The sequence below is a fragment of the Barbatula barbatula genome, assembly GCF_947034865.1.
Source record: "Barbatula barbatula genome assembly, chromosome: 12".
In the NCBI taxonomy this organism is placed as follows: Eukaryota; Metazoa; Chordata; class Actinopteri; order Cypriniformes; family Nemacheilidae; genus Barbatula; species Barbatula barbatula.
The window spans coordinates 6,960,664-6,981,202 of NC_136775.1; the positions used below are offsets into that span (position 1 = coordinate 6,960,664).

At 40.8% G+C, this 20,539-nt stretch overlaps 2 protein-coding genes across 2 annotated transcripts; one reads left to right on the plus strand and one right to left on the minus strand.

Annotated features, from left to right (window-relative positions):
* Positions 1-862: 862 nt before the first annotated feature.
* LOC306901092 (discoidin, CUB and LCCL domain-containing protein 1) lies at positions 863-20,539 on the minus strand. Its single transcript, XM_079468601.1, has 15 exons — positions 20,368-20,539; positions 14,788-15,009; positions 13,164-13,301; positions 10,985-11,036; positions 10,804-10,876; positions 10,275-10,408; positions 9,682-9,719; positions 5,505-5,684; positions 5,282-5,394; positions 5,003-5,174; positions 4,711-4,797; positions 4,084-4,177; positions 3,623-3,663; positions 3,431-3,538; positions 863-1,792 (listed from the first exon to the last, which is right to left on the minus strand). Exons 1-15 carry the CDS (start codon positions 20,468-20,470, stop codon positions 1,371-1,373), a joined length of 1,977 nt encoding a protein of 658 aa, XP_079324727.1. The 5' UTR covers positions 20,471-20,539; the 3' UTR covers positions 863-1,370.
* Positions 6,142-8,459, plus strand: LOC306901093 (uncharacterized protein). The gene is made up of 2 exons (XM_079468602.1): positions 6,142-7,121; positions 7,463-8,459. Exons 1-2 carry the CDS (start codon positions 6,475-6,477, stop codon positions 7,626-7,628), a joined length of 813 nt encoding a protein of 270 aa, XP_079324728.1. The 5' UTR covers positions 6,142-6,474; the 3' UTR covers positions 7,629-8,459.

The following is a 20,539-nucleotide window of genomic DNA, read 5'->3' on the forward strand; positions in this document are numbered from 1 at the left end:
ATGTGGTGGATATGTCAGAAAGTGTTCAATATTATTATTTCGTTTTTTTAAAAGAGTGGAATGGGGAGCAGATACAGAATGAATGATAATTGATTTGTTGTGGTTCAAATTAATTATGTTAAAAGCAGAAAAACTAAGCTTTGGATTGGATGAAACTGTGAGAGATTTAAGTTTATATAGGAAAAGTAATTCAAAATCTCTAATGTGGCCCATGGGGATATTAGATGGTATAGTCACCAGATTTGCTGTACATAACCATCAAAACTATAGCTCAATGACCTAGACCGAGACCAAACACAAAAACTCAAAAACAAAACAACACTCCTAAACCAAAAATACACATGTACACTTACACAATTTCTTCTTGAAAATCTCTGTATAGCAGTAATCTTTATCAGTCTATTTCATAAATATATAATCATTAATAACATTTAATCTTAAATTCTTCCACTTAGCCGGTAGAATACAAAAGCAAGCCTGATTATAGTGCTAGATTGGGTACTATTACAAATAGTATGAAATAAATAAATGTGGTTATTTGGTCACAGATGACTCATGACATCACTTACATGACCGTTTTATCCAGAAGATGGCAGTAATAGTGCTTTCATTGGATGCATTCAAGGTTGTAATATGGCAATAAAACCAACAAAGAAGATTATACCCTAGCCAGTTTTTTTAGAGGTGGGCTCATGTAGTCTGATTGCTGATCTTAAAATAATCAAACGTAACATTGTGTTTAATATGGAATAACAACAAATTAAATAATACAAATAACATTAAAATGTTTTTAATGAATCAATCACAAATGCTCCAACCATGTATTTCTTTCCATCTGGCAAAAAATGTAAACTACATTTTTGTATGAAAAGTTTATTTCATAAGTGTAGCAAAGTAAAATATTTTGAATACTTTAGTAGTTTAAAACAAAAACAGACATACTTAAACGTTATAGATTAGTTACAGATATAAAACAAACATCATCATTTACATTAAATACAAATATGTCATCTAAACAACACAAACACAGATTTACAAATAACAATTCTCCCATTTGTATTACCAACCCAAAAAAGAAATTGTGCCAGTCCATGGTGCTATTTAATACACCGTGTGAGGCACTAGGTTGGATTATCAACAGCAATATAATGGCACATAATGTGTATGTTAATGTTCAATATATAAATACACGCTCCATGTGCACAGTACTTCATTTCTGGTCACTTTTTTGCTGGCCACCTTTATTCACAGCAGCAATAACATTGTTGTTTTGAATAAGATTAGCTGATGTCCTGCTCTTTTTAGAAACGCAGAGACGCTCTTTAACAAAGCAAGGCACAAGTGTCTTTAGTCAGTGATGCCAAGCTGGCTTAAAGTGGCTCATGGTAGGCATGCAACAGTGGTTCTACTGTCTGGGGCTCGGCGTAGATCACATTAGCCTTACATCGGTAAGTATTATGTGAGACTGGAGTGCAGTACCCGTTAGAGATCACTCTGTGGGCAGGGCAGTCATACTGTTGATGTGATGATGTGCCCTGTGTGGATCGACACGCGGATAGTTTGGTGTTAGGATGGCTGTCCAGTGGTAAGGATGTATGGGAGTCTCTGGGAATTTCCGCAAAAGGGGTTGCATATTCTGGTTCGGGGGGAAGAGGATAGGTGTATTCAGGGAGTTCTCCTGGGGTGTCATAGTGGTTGAGGGTGTAAGGAATGGTGTAGCCTTCCTCCATTTGAGGACGGAATGTGAGACCCACCATTTGCCCGCTGGTAACTACATCGGGCTCAGCATAGTCTGCAAAGGACAGGAAAATTATGATGGTTTAAGGGGTATTGTATTATTAAATATGATACTTTTATTAAATATTTAAGAATATTACTGTTATTTATCTTATTTTTATGCTTACTAAATACATATGACAGTAGGTTTACACCCTGAGATTATCTCAAGACCACACAGTAAAAAAGTATTTTGTTTATAAAAAGTATTTTGTTTTCCATTTTTTAAATCCATGGGATTTTTATAATATATATATATACATATATATACATATATATCCTGTATAATATAAGCAATGAGCTCATTGTTTTTGCACAATTAAAATGATAAAAAAGAAAACATTTGAAAATTTGGGGCTGTTAATATTAATTTTGTATCTATAAAAACATATATATATATTTAAGAAAAATATAAAATGTAGATAATTGTTAAATAGAAGTAAATACATTATGTATCTGTATGTTTTTATGAATACAACATTAATATGCACAGACATTTAATCTGTAAACAAACCTTTATTCTGGATGCGATTAAATAACATTGAAGCCCTTAAAGCCCTAAAAATATTTATCATTTGTATCATTGTGCATTAGTCATCATACTCCACACCCAAATTAATAGCATTCAAGATCAAAGTATAGCAAATAAACCCTCCCTTTGATTGGCTCTCGTACCCGGGGGGCGGCCTTTTCCCCTGGCCAGTTCATATAGAGATATTATTAATTTCCCACATGACCTCGCCGGCCACCCACCACACTGTGTCCAACAGTAGTTGTGAAAGGGGCCCCACGTTCTTTCAATCTTTGCCTCCTCCTCTCAATCCTTCACTCCCTCAGCAGGAATGCCAAGAGGGCCAAACTGCTTTAATTGAAGCGACTGGAGAAAAGACTGTGATTGTCTTGACCGCTGACCCTCTGTCCTCCTCAGCACTTTACTGAAGGGTCTGTTGGCCAGAGAGTTCTGGGGAGGGTGTTTCTCTGGCTTGCATGGCCCTTATTTGGGCTCCAATTAAAGAAGCCTTTCAGAGAACAACGCACGCTAAAGAAAGACACATTTATGCTGCCATTGAGCAACTGGTGGGCTGGCTGGTAAGAAACTGAGAAATGGAAGAATTTGCTTGACATCCCTTTAAGGAAGGAATAGTTCACCCGAAAATAAAGATTTTGTCATAATGAATTCCCCTTTAAGTCATTTAAAATCTAAATGACTTGTTCCAAAAATACATTTTTGGGCAAACTATCGCATGGTTAAACAGAATAAATTAATCAGGATTTGGTGCTCATGGTGTTTCATCCCCATTTTTTTTTATTTGTAATAAAAATTTACCTTTTTTCGAGACCCACTGGCATCTTACACAGAATGGGCCGAGTAAGAACAAGACGGGTGGGGGTGGCTTTAACAAAGGGGTCGGAATGGCTACTTGGCTTTCTCTCCACATCCATCCCGCTGTTTGAGGGACACTAACCCTCTTATTTGCTGCTATATATTAGCGGGACGTCTGAGAGCTGTTGATCTGCAGAGCCTCTGAGAACTTTTGTACCCGGCGGCATCCTCTCTACAAACACTGCCTTGTCTCAGTTGTCGATCTAAACATTCCTTCATGAATTTCGGTATTCATTGCTATACTGGTTTGCGAGGCTGTGGATATCTTACCATTGAGAGGAGGGTTGGGGAGGGCGTCATGGATGTTCCGAACCAGAGGGTAAGACACAAGCTCTGGGTTTGTACAAGGAGGTCTCTTTCCTTGAAAACCCTGATAGCCTAGAGAAGAGACAAAGATAGTCAGTTATGAAGCTCCAAGGACATGGAAGGGTTATAGCTAGATACAAAACAAAATAATGTTACCTTGGTCAACACAGGATTCCTTTATTCGTGCGTTTCTTTTTCTGAAGCAAAAAGGGTAGGTAGAAAGGTGTATGTGAGGAATGATGTGAAAAGGGTTGTACACTCTTAAAGTGACAGTTCACCCAAAAATGAACATTCTATCATCAACCTTTCTTTCTTGTGCAGAACACAAGAGAAGATATTTTGAAGAATGTTGTTAACTGGCACCCATTCACTTGCATTGGTTTGGTGTCCATACAACAGAAGTGAATGGGTGCCTTTTTTCAAAATATCGTCTTTTGTGTTCTGCGGGAGAAAGAAAGCCATACAGGCTTGAAATGACAAGAGGGTGAGTAAATGATGACAGAACTATCCCTAGAATTAAAAGTGCTACACGGTGCCAACATCCATAAACTTTCTGGTGCACAAAAGGTTTTTTGTAATGGAAAAAGGTTATTTTAAAAAGTTTGAATAAGAAATACCTTTTCCACCACACGAGCCCTGCTAACAGGCAGCTGATACACAGAGCGGCACCCAAAACCATTCCTGCCATTAATATCACTGCCTGACTGGGGCCTGTGAAGAAACAAACATGTCATACAATAGTTCAAGAAATAACAAAAATGATAATTTGGCCTTATTTAATTCCAAACCGGTGCGCTGTTTATTCACTGAACACAAGGCAGAATTTATTTTAGATACATTAGCTTTATGTGAAAAATAGAATTTCATTATTCACTGATTTTCAATTTTTCATGACAGTCATATATTTTTCTGTTTGAAAAAAACTACAAAGGTGAAACACCATTACATTATAGGGATAGACTTTCATCATTACTCTCCAACGTGTCATTCCAAACCTGTATTCTTATTCAGAACACAAAAGAAGATATTTTGAGCAATATTGGTCCATTGTATCGACACAAAACCACTGAAACATTTCTCAAAATATCTTCTTTTGTGTTCCGCAGAAGAAAGAGTCACATACCCTTTCTGAACGACATAATGTTGAATCAAATATGACAGAATGTTTATTTTCGGTGAACTATACCTTTAATATTGTCAAACATATTAGCTGTCCCTGATTTTCTTCTGCAAATTCACCTCACCTGAGCTTCTGGTGATGACAGGTCCTTCAGTAGGGAGTGTGACTATAGGCACAGCTTCTGTAATAACCCCCTTACTAGAGTTTGGTGCTGAAAAAATTAGAGAGTTCATAAAAAGGTTAAAATACTAACAATTCATTTACTGTTGTTAGATTTACTGCAATGGTCAAGTTAATATATAGATTACTGACAATATGAGTCTCTACTTTAAAATGGTATACAGAAGTTTCAGTAATTCTTACATAATTTTGCCGTGCAATGAAAAGGGATTCTGAATTCTAGGGCAAACCCTTACCATCTCCATGGGAACGGGGTCTGGGAAGGGCAGAAGGGCAACCCAGCACTTGCACTTGGGCGGAGGCCCTGATATGCCACTGCTGGGGTTTCAGAAGGAGGTAGCGTGCTATTATAGGAGGAACCAGGCTGTTTAATGACGTCACATGCCCATCAGAAAAGCCGTCAAACACCTAAAAACAGAAAGACAATATGAATTTGGCCATAGCAACAATAGTAGTTATACCCAATAATACACATATCATGGAAGCATTAGACGGATGCACCATTCATTGTTTACCCTTTTGTCTTTGCTAGATGCGGCTTTGTAGACTTTCCAGTTTTTGCGGTCTTTACTGAACATGAGGGTGTAAGATTCAATATAGTAGTGTGGTGTACCCTTTGTTATGATGCCTGGAATTAACCACGAGTACAATTGTTTTATTATATAATATAATATAGATTTACACAATAAACAATGTTGTCCAGTTTGTTTAAAATGATTGTCTAAAACTATTATTGACCTGTGACACTACTCTTATTCCACAGCTCAATCTCCAGCCATGGCTGCAGGTCATCAGAGCTCGCGGCCCACTGAGAGCCCACTTTTCCTGGAGACCAAGAGACCTTCTGACCCAGTCTGTTCACCTCCCTCCACACAGAAGAACTGTTGTAAGTCAGCACCGTTAGCTCTGTATCACATTCTGTACGTAAAAAATAAAACCACTTGTTCAAACATGGAAAGATGATCATTTAACATATTTCAGATCTGTAATACGTTACATTTACATTACATATTACGTATTGTAACCCTTCAGGTACAGTAAATGTCAGTATTTAAACTTCTATCCTGTGTTTATATTTGAGCAATGTGTAGTTACAAGAGGTGATGACAGCATGTTGAAGGTTTAAGTATCATGTAGCGTGTGTAACTGTCATGATTCCGCTATCATGTCATGTTTATTCTTGGTCTTGCAGCGGAGTCATGGCATAGCCTTAGGTTTTATGTGAGAAAGCCATGTGCTTTCTCGTGTCTCGTCAGTGTTTCCCGCCCTTTTGTCTCGTTAGCCTTCCCATTAGTGTTTCATTACCTTCACCTGCCCCTTAGTAATTATCCTGTGTTTGTTCCCCTATTTAATGCCCTCTTGTCTATTGTCTTGTGCTCGTTCGTTGTACATGTTTCATGCTCTTTTGCCATGCCATGTCTTGGAGTCTTTGGAAGCTTTATTGATAGTCTAGTCAGTGTCACTGTGAGTAGGAGTGTTCTGTTAGTTTAGGTGTTTGTGTAGTTGTAGTTCTTGTCAAGTCTTTAGTTAGTCCAGTTTATTGTGTACCCCTGTTTTGTCACCCCCTCGTGGGTTTTTGTTTTGTTCCTGTTTCTGTTATCATTAAAATCCTTGTTATCCCCTTCGTCTCCGTTTTGCTGCCTGCACGTGGGTTCTCTGTCACAGTTCATAACAGAACGAACGAGCCATCACAGAACCCAGCAGCAGCATGGACACTGACCGGTCCAGCTTGGCCCGTCGCCTCTGCAGTCTTCGCCAGGGAAGTGAGACTGTGGATGAGTATGTGGAGAGGTTCCTGGACATCGCGGAACAAGGTGTGTTCGGGGAGAGGGAGCTGGCGGTGCTTTTCAACGCCAGTCTCAGAGAGCCGCTCTCTCGCTCTGAGATGAGGGCGATGAGGCCGTTGGACTTCGACGCCGTGTGGTTAACTGCCGCAGCGCGTTCGGAGTCCGCGACCTCATCAAACCAAGTTTACTCATCTCCGTTGGTAGCGATACCAGAGAGTGGTCCTCTGCAGATCGGTGTTGTGGGCATCGCCACGAACCACTCTCCAGCCTCTGCAGCCTCTCCACAACCGCCCAGTCTCACTGGCAAGCGGGGGAGACGGGAATCTTGGGGGTCCTCGTCCGAGGCCTCCAATCCCGAGCCGCCCATCCCATTCACATCGTTTCTGCAGCCGACCACCAGGCGGGTGGCTCGGCTGAAGAAGAAGAGGCGACGGAGGGCGGCTCGGAGTCCGGTGGTCCCGTCAAGTCCGGTGGTCCCGTCAAGTCCGGTGGTCCCGTCAAGTCCGGTGGTCCCGTCAAGTCCGGTGGTCCCGTCAAGTCCGGTGGTCCCGTCAAGTCCGGTGGTCCCGTCAAGTCCGGTGGTCCCGTCAAGTCCGGTGGTCCCGTCAAGTCCGGTGGTCCCGTCAAGTCCGGTGGTCCCGTCAAGTCCGGTGGTCCCGTCAAGTCCGGTGGTCCCGTCAAGTCCGGTGGTCCCGTCAAGTCCGGTGGTCCCGTCAAGTCCGGTGGTCCCGTCAAGTCCGGTGGTCCCGTCAAGTCCGGTGGTCCCGTCAAGTCCGGTGGTCCCGGTGGTCCCGTCAAGTCCGGTGGTCCCGGTGGTCCCGTCAAGTCCGGTGGTCCCGGTGGTCCCGTCAAGTCCGGTGGTCCCGGTGGTCCCGTCAAGTCCGGTGGTCCCACCTGCACCCAGTCCAGTGTCAAGTCCTGCCCGGTCGGCCTTCCAGCCGGCGTCAAGTCCTGCCCTGCCGGCCTTCCAGCCGGCGTCAAGTCCTGCCCTGCCGGCCTTCCAGCCGGCGTCAAGTCCTGCCCTGCCGGCCTTCCAGCCGGCTTCAAGTCCTGCCCCTCAGCCGGGGACTCCTAGAGCCCCTGGGACTTCACGCTCTCGAGCGCCGCCCCCCAGGGTGTCCCCTAAGTCCCCTGGGACTCCGCGCTTCCGAGCGCCAGGGACAAAAACTGTTCCCCCATGTCCCACTCCCTTTGGACTTCCCCCCATGAACTCAGGTGTTCCCCCCATGGACTTTGTTGTTCCCCCTCCCCCCCCTCCCTTGTTTGTTATTTTTATTATGTCACCCCAACCCTTTTGTTATATACTCTTGTCTGCCCCTAATCTTGTTTACAATGTTTTGCTGTGTCTTGTCGTTGTCCCAGTCTGCCCTGTCTTGTCAGTCTACCCCTTGATGAACACCTGGAGGTGTTCATTTAAGGGGGGGCTTATGTCATGATTCCGCTATCATGTCATGTTTATTCTTGGTCTTGCAGCGGAGTCATGGCATAGCCTTAGGTTTTATGTGAGAAAGCCATGTGCTTTCTCGTGTCTCGTCAGTGTTTCCCGCCCTTTTGTCTCGTTAGCCTTCCCATTAGTGTTTCATTACCTTCACCTGCCCCTTAGTAATTATCCTGTGTTTGTTCCCCTATTTAATGCCCTCTTGTCTATTGTCTTGTGCTCGTTCGTTGTACATGTTTCATGCTCTTTTGCCATGCCATGTCTTGGAGTCTTTGGAAGCTTTATTGATAGTCTAGTCAGTGTCACTGTGAGTAGGAGTGTTCTGTTAGTTTAGGTGTTTGTGTAGTTGTAGTTCTTGTCAAGTCTTTAGTTAGTCCAGTTTATTGTGTACCCCTGTTTTGTCACCCCCTCGTGGGTTTTTGTTTTGTTCCTGTTTCTGTTATCATTAAAATCCTTGTTATCCCCTTCATCTCCGTTTTGCTGCCTGCACGTGGGTTCTCTGTCACAGTTCATAACAGTAACAGCATGTTATATAAACTGTAATTTCTTGGGCACCTTGAAAACCGACACATACTCATCACTGCTATTAGGATCTAATGAAATGGAGAAATGTCTCTTTTAAAATGAAAGGTTTCTGCAAAAACAGTGACACCGTGTTGACGGCCAAACAAATCGTCAGACTTCAAGGAGTTGCTTTAAAGGCAGAGTTCACCCAGGAATAAAAATATCTGTCATCATTTTCTTACCCCTGAGTTTTTCCAAATCTGTATAATTTCTTTTTTTCTGATGAACAAAAACATATTTGGGAGAATGCTTGTAACCATAAAGTTCTTTGCAACCATTGACTACCATAGTAGGAAAAATGGCAATGGTAGTCAAAAGTGCCCCAGAACTGTTTGCTTTCCTACATTCTTCAAAATATCTTCTTTTGTGTTAAACAGAACAAATAAACTTTTCCTAATATGGGATTTAATGGTAGTTTGGTTACAATCATTCTTCCAAATATCTTTCTCTGTGTTCATCAGAACAGAGAAATCTGTACCGATATGGAACGTTTCGAGGGTGAGTAAATGATGGCAGAATTTTCATTTTCCTTTAAGAATAGTCGTTCCTGCACAATACAGTATATCGGAATTATTGAAATATCGCAAATGCATGTGCATATATTGCAATATGCATATACAAATGTTATGCAATAACTGAATCATTAAAATCTTCTAAAAGTTATGTATATTCAAAGTTTTAGGTTGGTGCAGATAGCAGAAAGATGGTATCTGATGTGTGGAAGATGACCAATAATCCGAAATAATGTTTGAATTGTTATAATTTTCAGTTTTTAAATATATATGAATATAGTTTACATTTATTTTTTTATACATATATCGTCATGTATAGCAAATTATCGTAGATTACATTTTTCTTCAATATCTTGCAGCCTTAGTCTACGTATTACATAGGAGAGAGTATTTAAACTTTACAAAGCACAATACTATAATGTAATAATAGATTATTTTGGTAAAATACGTAAAAAATATTTCAACCTTAATTAGAAAAATGTTTTTATTTATGACATTATGACAAATAAATTGATTCAGAATATAAGTGAGTGGGAAATTTCAATGTCTGGATTAGTAAATTTGTTTTAAATTCATCATAAATTATACATCAAATGCTGGAAAACAGTTATTACCTCTGTGGAAGACAAGTCGCTTATCTGATAAAGATCCACTGTGAAGAAAACAAAACATCTATATTAAAAGTATAAAAGTCTTAAAGGGATATTTCAAATATCAAAAGAAAATGTAACGTTGATGTCTAGCTTCCGTTATCCCTCTGCTATCTCCTTTAGCTTTCGTCACAGTCATTTGCCGGCCTCAGGTTCATACGCAGAAGAGGGATGACGGAAGCTAGACATCAACATTAATAGTGCTGTCAATATGAATATTTGTCTGAAACAAACGCATCGATTCGCTTCAGAAGACCGTTGTTTAGACCACAGAGCAGTGTCGTGCTGTTCTTTCATCGATGGATTTTTGGAGCTTCAAAAAGTCGGCGCCCATTCATTCTCATTCTACCGCTTGGTTGTAAAATGATACGTGGTATTATAACTTTGCATTGTTCTGCACAACTTCTACATTTTGAACAACTTAATGTTCTGTTATTTTACATTCGCATCTACAGTATCCAGACAAGAGTCCTGAATGCATTATTTTTGGTTAATCTTTGCATGTGAATCATAGCCTTTAATGAAAATCTGCTTTGCATTAGTGTTAGTCCACTCACGTTTTTGACAGTATTCCATTAGCAAAGTTCGACTCATACAGAGTAATGCCCTTCTGCAGGGACACGGCAATCTTTCCTCCTAGACTGTCTGAAATAATCCCTGCATGGATCGCAGCTTTGCACAAAACAGAGGTCTAGAAATGCACCAAAGCATGTGTTAAAATATTGCATCAAATGTATTAACATCGTCTGTCACCTGTCTTTTATCTTAAATATTCCTCTACCATACTTTAGAAATACTTCACACAAAATGGAGAAACCTGTCACCTTTACATTTCATATATAATGAAGGTCATCATTCACTTTAATAGTTTGTTAAAGATCAGTAAACAGTATGTTTTGAACATTTTGAGTATGGGTAAATTATTTTTTTATTTTTTGGGTGTATTATTATTGTGTGTCTAATGTAAGCTATTACAAACAGCTTGTGATAACAATCCATAAAAGGCAATACATTCAAATGGCATGACTCATAATAATCCCTCTATTGCACACAGATACAAAGCCCAGACTGTGGTGAAAAGCTTACATCACGATATCCCTGCCCATGCCAGCCCCAGATCTCTCCTGCGACACCTTTGCAGCCTGCAGGACAGAATGCACTGGAACAGGATTCAGATATTAAACGTTTAAAAGTGACATACGAGACAAAGCAGGTCTATTCTGAGAGATACAAGTGAACTTGGTGTTAACATCGGGTCACTTTTTACCTGATCTGCTGAGATGAAAAGTGTGTTCCTCGATGCAGGCATGAAATGAGTTCTGCGAGATAAAGATAGTCGTGACACAGAATGGTTTGAAAAGTTTTTTAAAAGCTACTTCAATGTCTTATTTTAAATAAGGCTTACTCATGATGTAATCCAAGTCTGTGATTTCAGGCCTATATTATGCAATGATATTGATGATTTAGTATGAACTCACAGGATGCGAGTCAGGATTTATCACACAGCACAGCAACGTTTTTCAGGGCTTTACATAAACAACTGAATACACAACAGGAAAGCAAGGAACATACAAACCTCTTCTGTCCAATTCTCAGAAATGTCAGAACCTCTGGAACATCTGACTGTACATTGACCTCACAGGATCTTTTCTGGGAAGTTGGTTGTAACTCTTTGCACTTTATGTTTATGAATGTGTGGGCTAAATGTTTTGGCTACATTAGTCACAAGAATTTTGGCCTTTTTTGAAATCTTGAAATTGAGATACTGTATGTGCATAACAACCATTCAGTTGTCAGTGTGGTCAGGTGATGGTTAAGGTGTCATACTGTGCTTGTCTATGCAGGAAGAGTGAGCACACAGCATTCCATCAGCTCTGGGGCCTCTCCTTATTCAGGCCAGGAGAGGCCGGCTGCTGCCCTGCTTACAAAGCAAACACTCTGAACCTCAGCCAAGGAGGAGAGCTGCATTCCTATCAGTCACCCTGACACACTTTTCAGAGTCTATCTCACACATTATATCACAGTCTAAGTGCCCCAGAGTCCTCCATAGTTCCAATTTTATGACATTATTGTGCAGTTATCAACTGCTCTGCCAATACACTATATGCATGCATTTATTCCGCTAATATTACATTTACATTTATGCAGTTTTATCCAAAGCGACTTACATTGCATTGCTTTATACATTTGTATCTGACTATGTGCAATCCCCTGGGTTGAACCCATGTCCTTGGTGTTGCTAGTGCCATGATCTAACATTGAAGCTATCAATCCGCTATAAAGGCGCCGTGATAATATAAAAGCAATAAGAATATGTTTATTAATAATACGTTCAAATTGACAGCTGAGCATTGTTCAGAGCCTCGAGTAAGCATAAAAGTTGACATAAAAATTTTTCATACTTGTGGATGTAGCTTGAAACGTATAGCTTGAAGCCTTTCCACTTTTGGTTGTCGATGTATGATGTAGTGTTTGGATTATTTGACTCACGTCGTTGACCAAAGGTGCATCTCAAGTGAAAAACGCCATTGGACGCTACGTGCGCCGGTTGTTACTGAGCTGGCTGAGACAAACACGGAAGCGGTCGTGCGGTCTATTAAAAAGCTCTTAAAAGGATCAAAAATCATTTGTCGCCAAGCATGACAGGTTGACGGCCTGCCTGAATGGGTGGAATGATACAAACTATACCAATTTCCAGTGTATTATAAGAAATGCTTTTAAAATGCTGCTTGTACGGTCAAATTTAAGGACAGGATCTGTTATATGACAACATGTTGAGGTTTTAGTTCCCCAAAAACTTTGTCATCATCCCTCGTGTCATTTCAAACCTGTAGGACTGTTACACACAAAAATAAATATTTTGAACAATATGGGTAACCGACCAATCGCAGTAGCCATTCACTTCTATAAGTCAAAGGGTACCGCCGATGTTTGGTTACCAACATTCTTCAAAATATCATTTTTTGTGTGTTTTGCAGAAGAAACAAAGTCTAACAGGTTTGAAATGACAAGAGAGGGGAAAATGTGGTTGGACTATCCCTTTAAAGTAAATGTTGACATATAGAGGTGACTTTGTTAACTACCGTTATGACACATGTTGTAAAGTTGTTTATTTAGCAATCCACACATGATGATGTCCGATAATGTGTTTCAGAAATAAAGTTAAAAATGCGAGTAAACAATATTTGAGATTGGGAAAGAAGGTCGGGAACTACTTGTTTATTGAGTCAACTTTACATTTAGAGAACAAACAGTCCCTGGCTTGTTTACTCTGGGCCTATACAACACAGGACAGAACATGAAGGAGCCACTTGGTTTAATCTATGAGCTTACATTTTTAACCAATTTCACAATATAACGCATGTTGATAGATAAGGATTTTGTTTGTCTAATGTTCAAAGGGTATGTGGGAGAAGATGAAGAATGAAGACGATGAGCTGTGTTACCTGATTGCTGATTGGTTGAGTAGGACATGACAAAGCCCCGCCCTGAACGGTGAGTGCCGGAGATGAAACGCACTGTAACTTCATTGGTACTCACAGACATATTTCTCTTGGAGGCGGCCAGCTGGCCACACAGAGGACCTGTGAAACAGTCGCATGCAGTCTGAATAAATAGATAAGGGACTCTTAAGTGTACATTTGTTTATTATACTGTATGTTTCATGAATGGCAAGTTGGGGGTCCACGATGCAAGCTGAGTGTACATTCAAAGGGATAGTTCACCCCAAGAACTAAATCTGTCTTCATTTACTCGCCCTTGAGTTGTTCTAAATCTGTCTTAATGTCTTTGTTCTGATAAACACAGAGAAAGATATTTGGAAGAATGCTTGTAACCAAAGAATTCTTAGCCAACATTTACTACCATAGTGGGGGAAAATTACAATGGTAGACAAAAGTGCCTCTACATTCATTTGTGTGTTCAACAGAACAAAGAAATTGACAAAGAATCGTTTGCTACTATGGTGGTCGATGGTGGCCAAGAACTGTTTGGTTACAAGCATTCTTCCAAATATCGTGAAATTGACCAAAACCCGGTAAAAACTTGCATTATTTTAACTACTAAGAGTATGTTTACACGATGAAAAACCGAAAACATTTCCTTCGCATTTACAGGGATCTGGGAAAACGCTTTATTATGCATACCAGACCAGTGGATGGCGCTGTTGCGCTTTAAAGAAACACAACATGCCTGCGCACATACACATACCCTGTTTTAAGGTAAAACCGATTTTGATACACTTTGTCGGTGTCTATGTATGTTTATAGTTTGTGTATATCTTTGTCTCCGCTAGTCGTAGTGGTGCAGTAAATCTACCTTTTGCTGGAGAAAAGATAATTAGTATGTCACGCAGTACAAACATGCATCATAGAGGTCGCCATTATTGTGTGGGGAATACTTGCAGATGCCTAAAGACTGAACGCGTAATATGCGCATGCGTATGACATCATCGTTTTTGGAAGACGCCACCTTCAGAGTTTACACAGAAACAACAATGCCCTCGTTTCCAAAAACTTGCACTTTGAGACCCGTTGTCAAAAGGTTGTGTTTTCAGTACTCAAAAATGCTGTTGTCGTGTAAAGGAACAGCCAGTTTAGTTGAAAACGGTCTCAAGTAAACGGCCTCTAGGTTTTGTAACACAGCCACACAATATAAGGAAGCGCGGCACCATTAGTATATGTTTAAGTTAACACACATTCCTGCTTGCTACCTACCATAAAAGGCTCACACCTTCTAGTGCACTCTTGGGTGCATGGAATAATTATGCTTTGGTGCATTGCCCTTCTGCTGTGTGTGTGTTGGCACTCATAAACTATTTGACCATGCGAGTGCCAGTCAAGTTATCGCCATGCTACAGCTGAGTGGAATGCAGAGTCCAAGCTTGAATGGTCACATGGCTTGGTGAAAGCTGAAGAAGCAGTGTTTGAGATGCCTTGTGGCATTTCTTTATACCAGCAAATCTGTGTGGTTACAGAATTATAGTTTGACAATAGTAAATAACTATAAAGCTTCTAAGATTTTTGGGTCCTTTTTTACTGAGTTCCTGAGGTGCTGTGAAAATGGTCATACCCACTCTAGTGGATCCACTGCTGTCTGTGATAATAAGCGAACCAGCAATGCAGTCCTGGCTCCACTCCAAGTCAAAGTCCCCAAAGGTCAAGAGCAGTGTCCGGCCTTCTGGGACCCTCAGGTTCCAGTCACACTGGGTGTGGTTAGGATAGGTTCCTGGGAAATTCCGTGAGGCCAGAGTGCCACTGGTGGGACCCAGGACTGTGTTTCCACACCCATCTCCTATAGGAAGAAGAGAGAGAGAGATCACATTGATGTTGACGCGGTAGAATTAACAATATTACGAAGCTTTTGCAATCTGTTAATATTTGTTTGGCTTGTTTCCACTCACAATAAAATTGTATCTCCTATATTTTAGGGGAGATATTCATTATCAAATGGTACTTACAAGTAACTCTATTGGTTTGTTTCTAGCCCATGAGAAAATGAAACCGGGTGTGTTTAGTGTGTTGGTGTGAGAATGGTGGGCATTGGCGGGTTGCAACGTATGGCTGGGTATTAAAGCAAATGGAAGTTTTGGTATATATAAAATGATGAACATGGATGACTGAAAATAAAATGTGAAATTATACTTTATATAAGGAACTAATTTATAAAATGGTCCATAACTGGTGTCATGAACGTGTTGCGGGACAGAGACAGAGGACCCAAGCGCAGACAGCGGATGAAGGGTTAACAAGGGATTTTAATAATAAGTAAAAAACAGGAACAAAACAAAAACCCACGAGGGAGTAAAACAAGAGAACAGCACAGGTACACAAGAACATAAACTGACTTCACTAAACTAACATACAATTAAAGACAATACACTAGACTTACGTTACATGACAAGGCAGGAGACAAGTGCAACATCTGACACATAACAATGATCCGACACAAGACAGAAGACACTATGGCATTAAATAGGGAAATAATCAAGATGGGGACAGGTGCAGGGCATCAACTAATTAACAAGCAATAAGGGGGAAACAAGAGGACGGGAACAGAGACGGGACCGGAGAGAGCCTATGGCAAACCAAAATAAACCATAATCGCCTCTCTCCACATTAAACATGAGGTTATGTCATGATCCTGCCACTAGACTAAGAGAAACATGACATGATGCGGCAGAATCATGACATAAGCCTCTCCTTTAGGAGCAGCAACCTGATGCTCCTCAAGGCACAAACAGGACAAGACAGACTGTGACACTGACAAACACAGCTACATGATAACTGAAACCAAAACACTAGAGTCCAAGGAAGGGGAACATAAGTCCAACCAGCGAGAGTCCAAAACAGGACAAACACGAACTGGCTCGCCGGCAGACACGAACTGGATCGCCGGCAGACACGAACTGGATCGCCGGCAGACACGGACGGGATAGCCGGCAGACACGGACGGGATAGCCGGCAGACACGGACGGGATAGCCGGCAGACACGGACGGGCATGCACCGGGCTGGAATGGCCGCATGCACCGGGCTGGAATGGCCGCATGCACCGGGCTGGAATGGCCGCATGCACCGGGCGGAAATGCCCGGCTCCGCCAGACGGTAATGCCCGGCTCCACCGGGCGGAAATTCCCGGCTGCATCGACCTGGAATGCCCGGCTGCATCGACCCGGAATGCCCGGCTGCATCGACCCGGAATGCCCGGCTGCATCGACCCGGAATGCCCGGCTGCATCGACCCGGAATGCCCGGCTGGGGATCTTTGGCGGCCACAGGATCCGGCGGCTTCGACCCTGGAGGGAAGACCGGCAGTCTCGACCCTGGAAGGCAGTCCGGCGGCCTCGGCACTGAGTGGGAATCCGGCAGTCTCAACCCTGGAAGGGAGTCCGGCGGCCCCGACTCAGGAAGGGAGTCCGGCGTTCTTGACCCTGGAAGGGAGTCCGGCAGCCTCTAACCCTGGAGGGGAACCCGGCGGCGTTGACCGCTGCCGCAACGACCCCTCTGTCCGCTGGGTCCTAATCTTGGTCGGATCATTCTGTCATGAACGTGTTGCGGGACAGAGACAGAGGACCCAAGCGCAGACAGCGGATGAAGGGTTAACAAGGGATTTTAATAATAAGTAAAAAACAGGAACAAAACAAAAACCCACGAGGGAGTAAAACAAGAGAACAGCACAGGTACACAAGAACATAAACTGACTTCACTAAACTAACATACAATTAAAGACAATACACTAGACTTACGTTACATGACAAGGCAGGAGACAAGTGCAACATCTGACACATAACAATGATCCGACACAAGACAGAAGACACTATGGCATTAAATAGGGAAATAATCAAGATGGGGACAGGTGCAGGGCATCAACTAATTAACAAGCAATAAGGGGGAAACAAGAGGACGGGAACAGAGACGGGACCGGAGAGAGCCTATGGCAAACCAAAATAAACCATAATCGCCTCTCTCCACATTAAACATGAGGTTATGTCATGATCCTGCCACTAGACTAAGAGAAACATGACATGATGCGGCAGAATCATGACAACTGGTGTAAAAAAGCCATAACTCTGGTAGGGCTTGTTGATGGCAGGGCTATGTTGCAGTTGAGTAAAGGGTAATTTTGCCATGTTTAACCACGTTTTTTAGCATTACACCATAACAGCGACCCCAAAACAACAACTGGCGACGAGTCTTCAATAAACCACTTTGATGTCATGTACATCTGTATTGGTACTTTATATTCTGTGGAAAGCCCGTTTTTGTCCATTTATGGTTCTGGCTTTGCGTGACAAACGACAGTGGTCTGAGTTTTTCGCTGGACTCTCATACCAACCATCTAAGTCATCTCTGATTCATTTGGGTTTACAGCTGCAGAAAGCTTCTGCGGCCTACATCTTTCCGCTTTGGTGAGACTTTATCTACAAATTATCTTTTTGAGGTAAATAATCGAAATTGTTTTACAGTAAAACAAACATGACAAGCTGCAAACTGACAACGTTCAAACACTTCTATTGTGACTCAGTGTGGTCAAGCACTGAATAGATTTGATCTACAGAATGCATTTGAACATTTCCAGTGTTATTTAGCTCCTTTTGATGTTAGTTTCTTGCTTATGGGCTAACAAAGCTTGTGTGTAATCTGTATCTTTGAGTTAAAGGGATACTTCACCCAAAAATACAAAATCTGTAATCAATTACTCACCTTCGAGTTGTTCCAAATCTGTATAAATGTCTTTGTTCTGATGAACACAGAGAAAGATATTTGGAAGAATGCTTATAACCAGACATATGTGGTCCCCCATAGACTCCCATTGTGGTAAAACTTAAAAAGAATTATTCTATTTAACACAAAAGAAGACATTTTGAGGATTGTAGGACAGCAAACAGTTCTGGGGCACTTTTGAATACCATTGTATTTCGTCCTACTATCTGTTCCTATCTGTTTGGTTATAAGCATTCTTCCACATATCTTTCTCTTTGTTCATCAGAACAAAGAAACTTAAGGTGTGTAAATGATGACAGAATGTATGGGTGAAGTATGCCTTTAAAGGGCCGGTGTGTAATTTTTTGGAGGATCTACAGTATATATATAACTTCTTCAGAGTTAGTCTTCAGAGGTGTATAAAGACCTTACATAATGAAGCGTTATGTTTTTATTATCTTAGAATGAGCTATTTCTATCTGGATACCAGTGTTGGGTAAGTTACTCTGAAAAAGTAATTAATTACTAGTTACATATTCAATAGTGTTATTACAAATACAAATTAATCTCTCCAAAAAGTATTTCACTACTTATTAAAAATTACATACTTTCTATATCCCACATCAATCTGGATTAGAAAGAATTGATTCAAGGATAGACATGAGACGGTTTATTTAGTTCATTCAAATAAATAATAAATAATTACATAAATTATTCTTATTACCTGACCAAAGTATACAAATGTGAGAAGCATATGTACATCAAAGCATACATTTTAAAGTTAGACTTAACTTTCATGTCCAGCTCAGTTAAACTGTGTGCGTACTTCCCCAAATAATAGGAACAAGCAGGTCACAAACCTCCTGCAGACTTACACTAATATTCCTGAGGAAGATACACTGGACTTCCTATAGAGGATATATGTCTCTCTAAACAAGGCCATGCTTCCTGTTAACAGTACAAAGTTCCCAATGAACATCTTGTGTAGCACAGCCTGAAGCAAACTTTAGATGCTGAGCTTAATTTAACTGTGATATCTGCAAGTTCAGTTCAAAGAAGTTTAAAAAAAATGTACCGCTCGAGGATGTGAATGTCTGGGGATAATTAGAACACTTGCTGACACAGAATATAACATTCCTTACAGCTGAGCTACTTTGAAGCTGTGACTGGAACCCATGGAGACCACTCCATCACCAGCAGCACTATACTATCAGGCAACGTGTAATTTAATTTTCTCGTCAGGGGATTTACAGGCACGTCCCTGCAGGCCTCTCATGCTGCACAGGATGTTCCGCTGTTAAGATTGTCACTTCACAATTCGTCTACGCCAATCACACCACCAAGTCGAAAATATTTGCCAGTATGTTTGCACAATGACATTTCTGGACGCTCAATATATTCCTAACCTACTGTACGTAATACACTCTTAATCTGAGCAACATGCTCCGAGTCTGATATAATAATATCTCAAAAAGTATTTGTGGAGACCTGGCGGAGGACAGATGACTGGAAACTGTGGAAAGTCTTCTTCAATAGCTCTCATAGTCTGTGAATCTGACTGTGATTCACGCTGATCCCACACACACTTAGAAATACCATAAACAAATGCATTCTTCCTGACAATCCCGATGAAGAAAGAGATCCCATAACTTTTAAACGCACGCATAAACAGACATTTTCCAGTCCGGTCTGCATTTTTATAAGAGTTATTATTATACATTATTGTAGGACTTTTAATATGGTGAGATACAAAATCATAAATACAAAATCTGTAAAAGATCATTTATTTCAGATTAAAAGGGGAGCCTTATTGTCTTTAAGGGATAGTTCACGCCAAAATGAAAATGCTGTCATCATTTACTCATCGTCGGGTTGTTCCAAACCATTATACATTTATTTTTTCACAAAGGAAGATATTTGGAAGAATGTCAGTCACGAAACATCTCATCTCCCATTTACTGCCATAGTAGGGAACATAAATACTATGATATATAAATATATTTGGAACAACCTGAGGGTGAATTAATTACCATTCTTTTTCATTTTTGGTGGAACTAAAGCTTTAAGAAAGAAACCAATTTTTCCAGAAAAGGGGACCAGAATTCTGACCAATATCTCCTTTCACTAGAGATCACAGCAATACAAACTGAGCTCAGACTTACCAAATCTTCAATCCAAAATCAATATTACAGTTAATTTCAAGATTAATTTAAGCATTTCTCAGATTTACCCAAATCCAGATTTTCCCCATCATACAATATTACGTTGAGTGACATACAACATTCATTTTACAGCTCCTTATGTATTATTGTTTCTAGTTTATAAAGACATATACAGTATACAGACAGATGGATAGAGATTTCTCCACATAGGCTACATCAAGTTACATACATACTTTATACGGCTCCATTTATTACATATAAAACAATATAAGAGTAACCTAACGTACCATTTTGCCCGCATACCAACGCCATAGTTTCGATGCTGATCATAAACCAAATCCTAGAGGACAATTCAAAAATATCCCAAATATCTCCATTTCTCGTCTGCATAGTTTCCTCTTGGATATCCACCGTTCAATTTAATGCCATGAGTTCGGTACCGAGTGTCTCGCGCGTCTC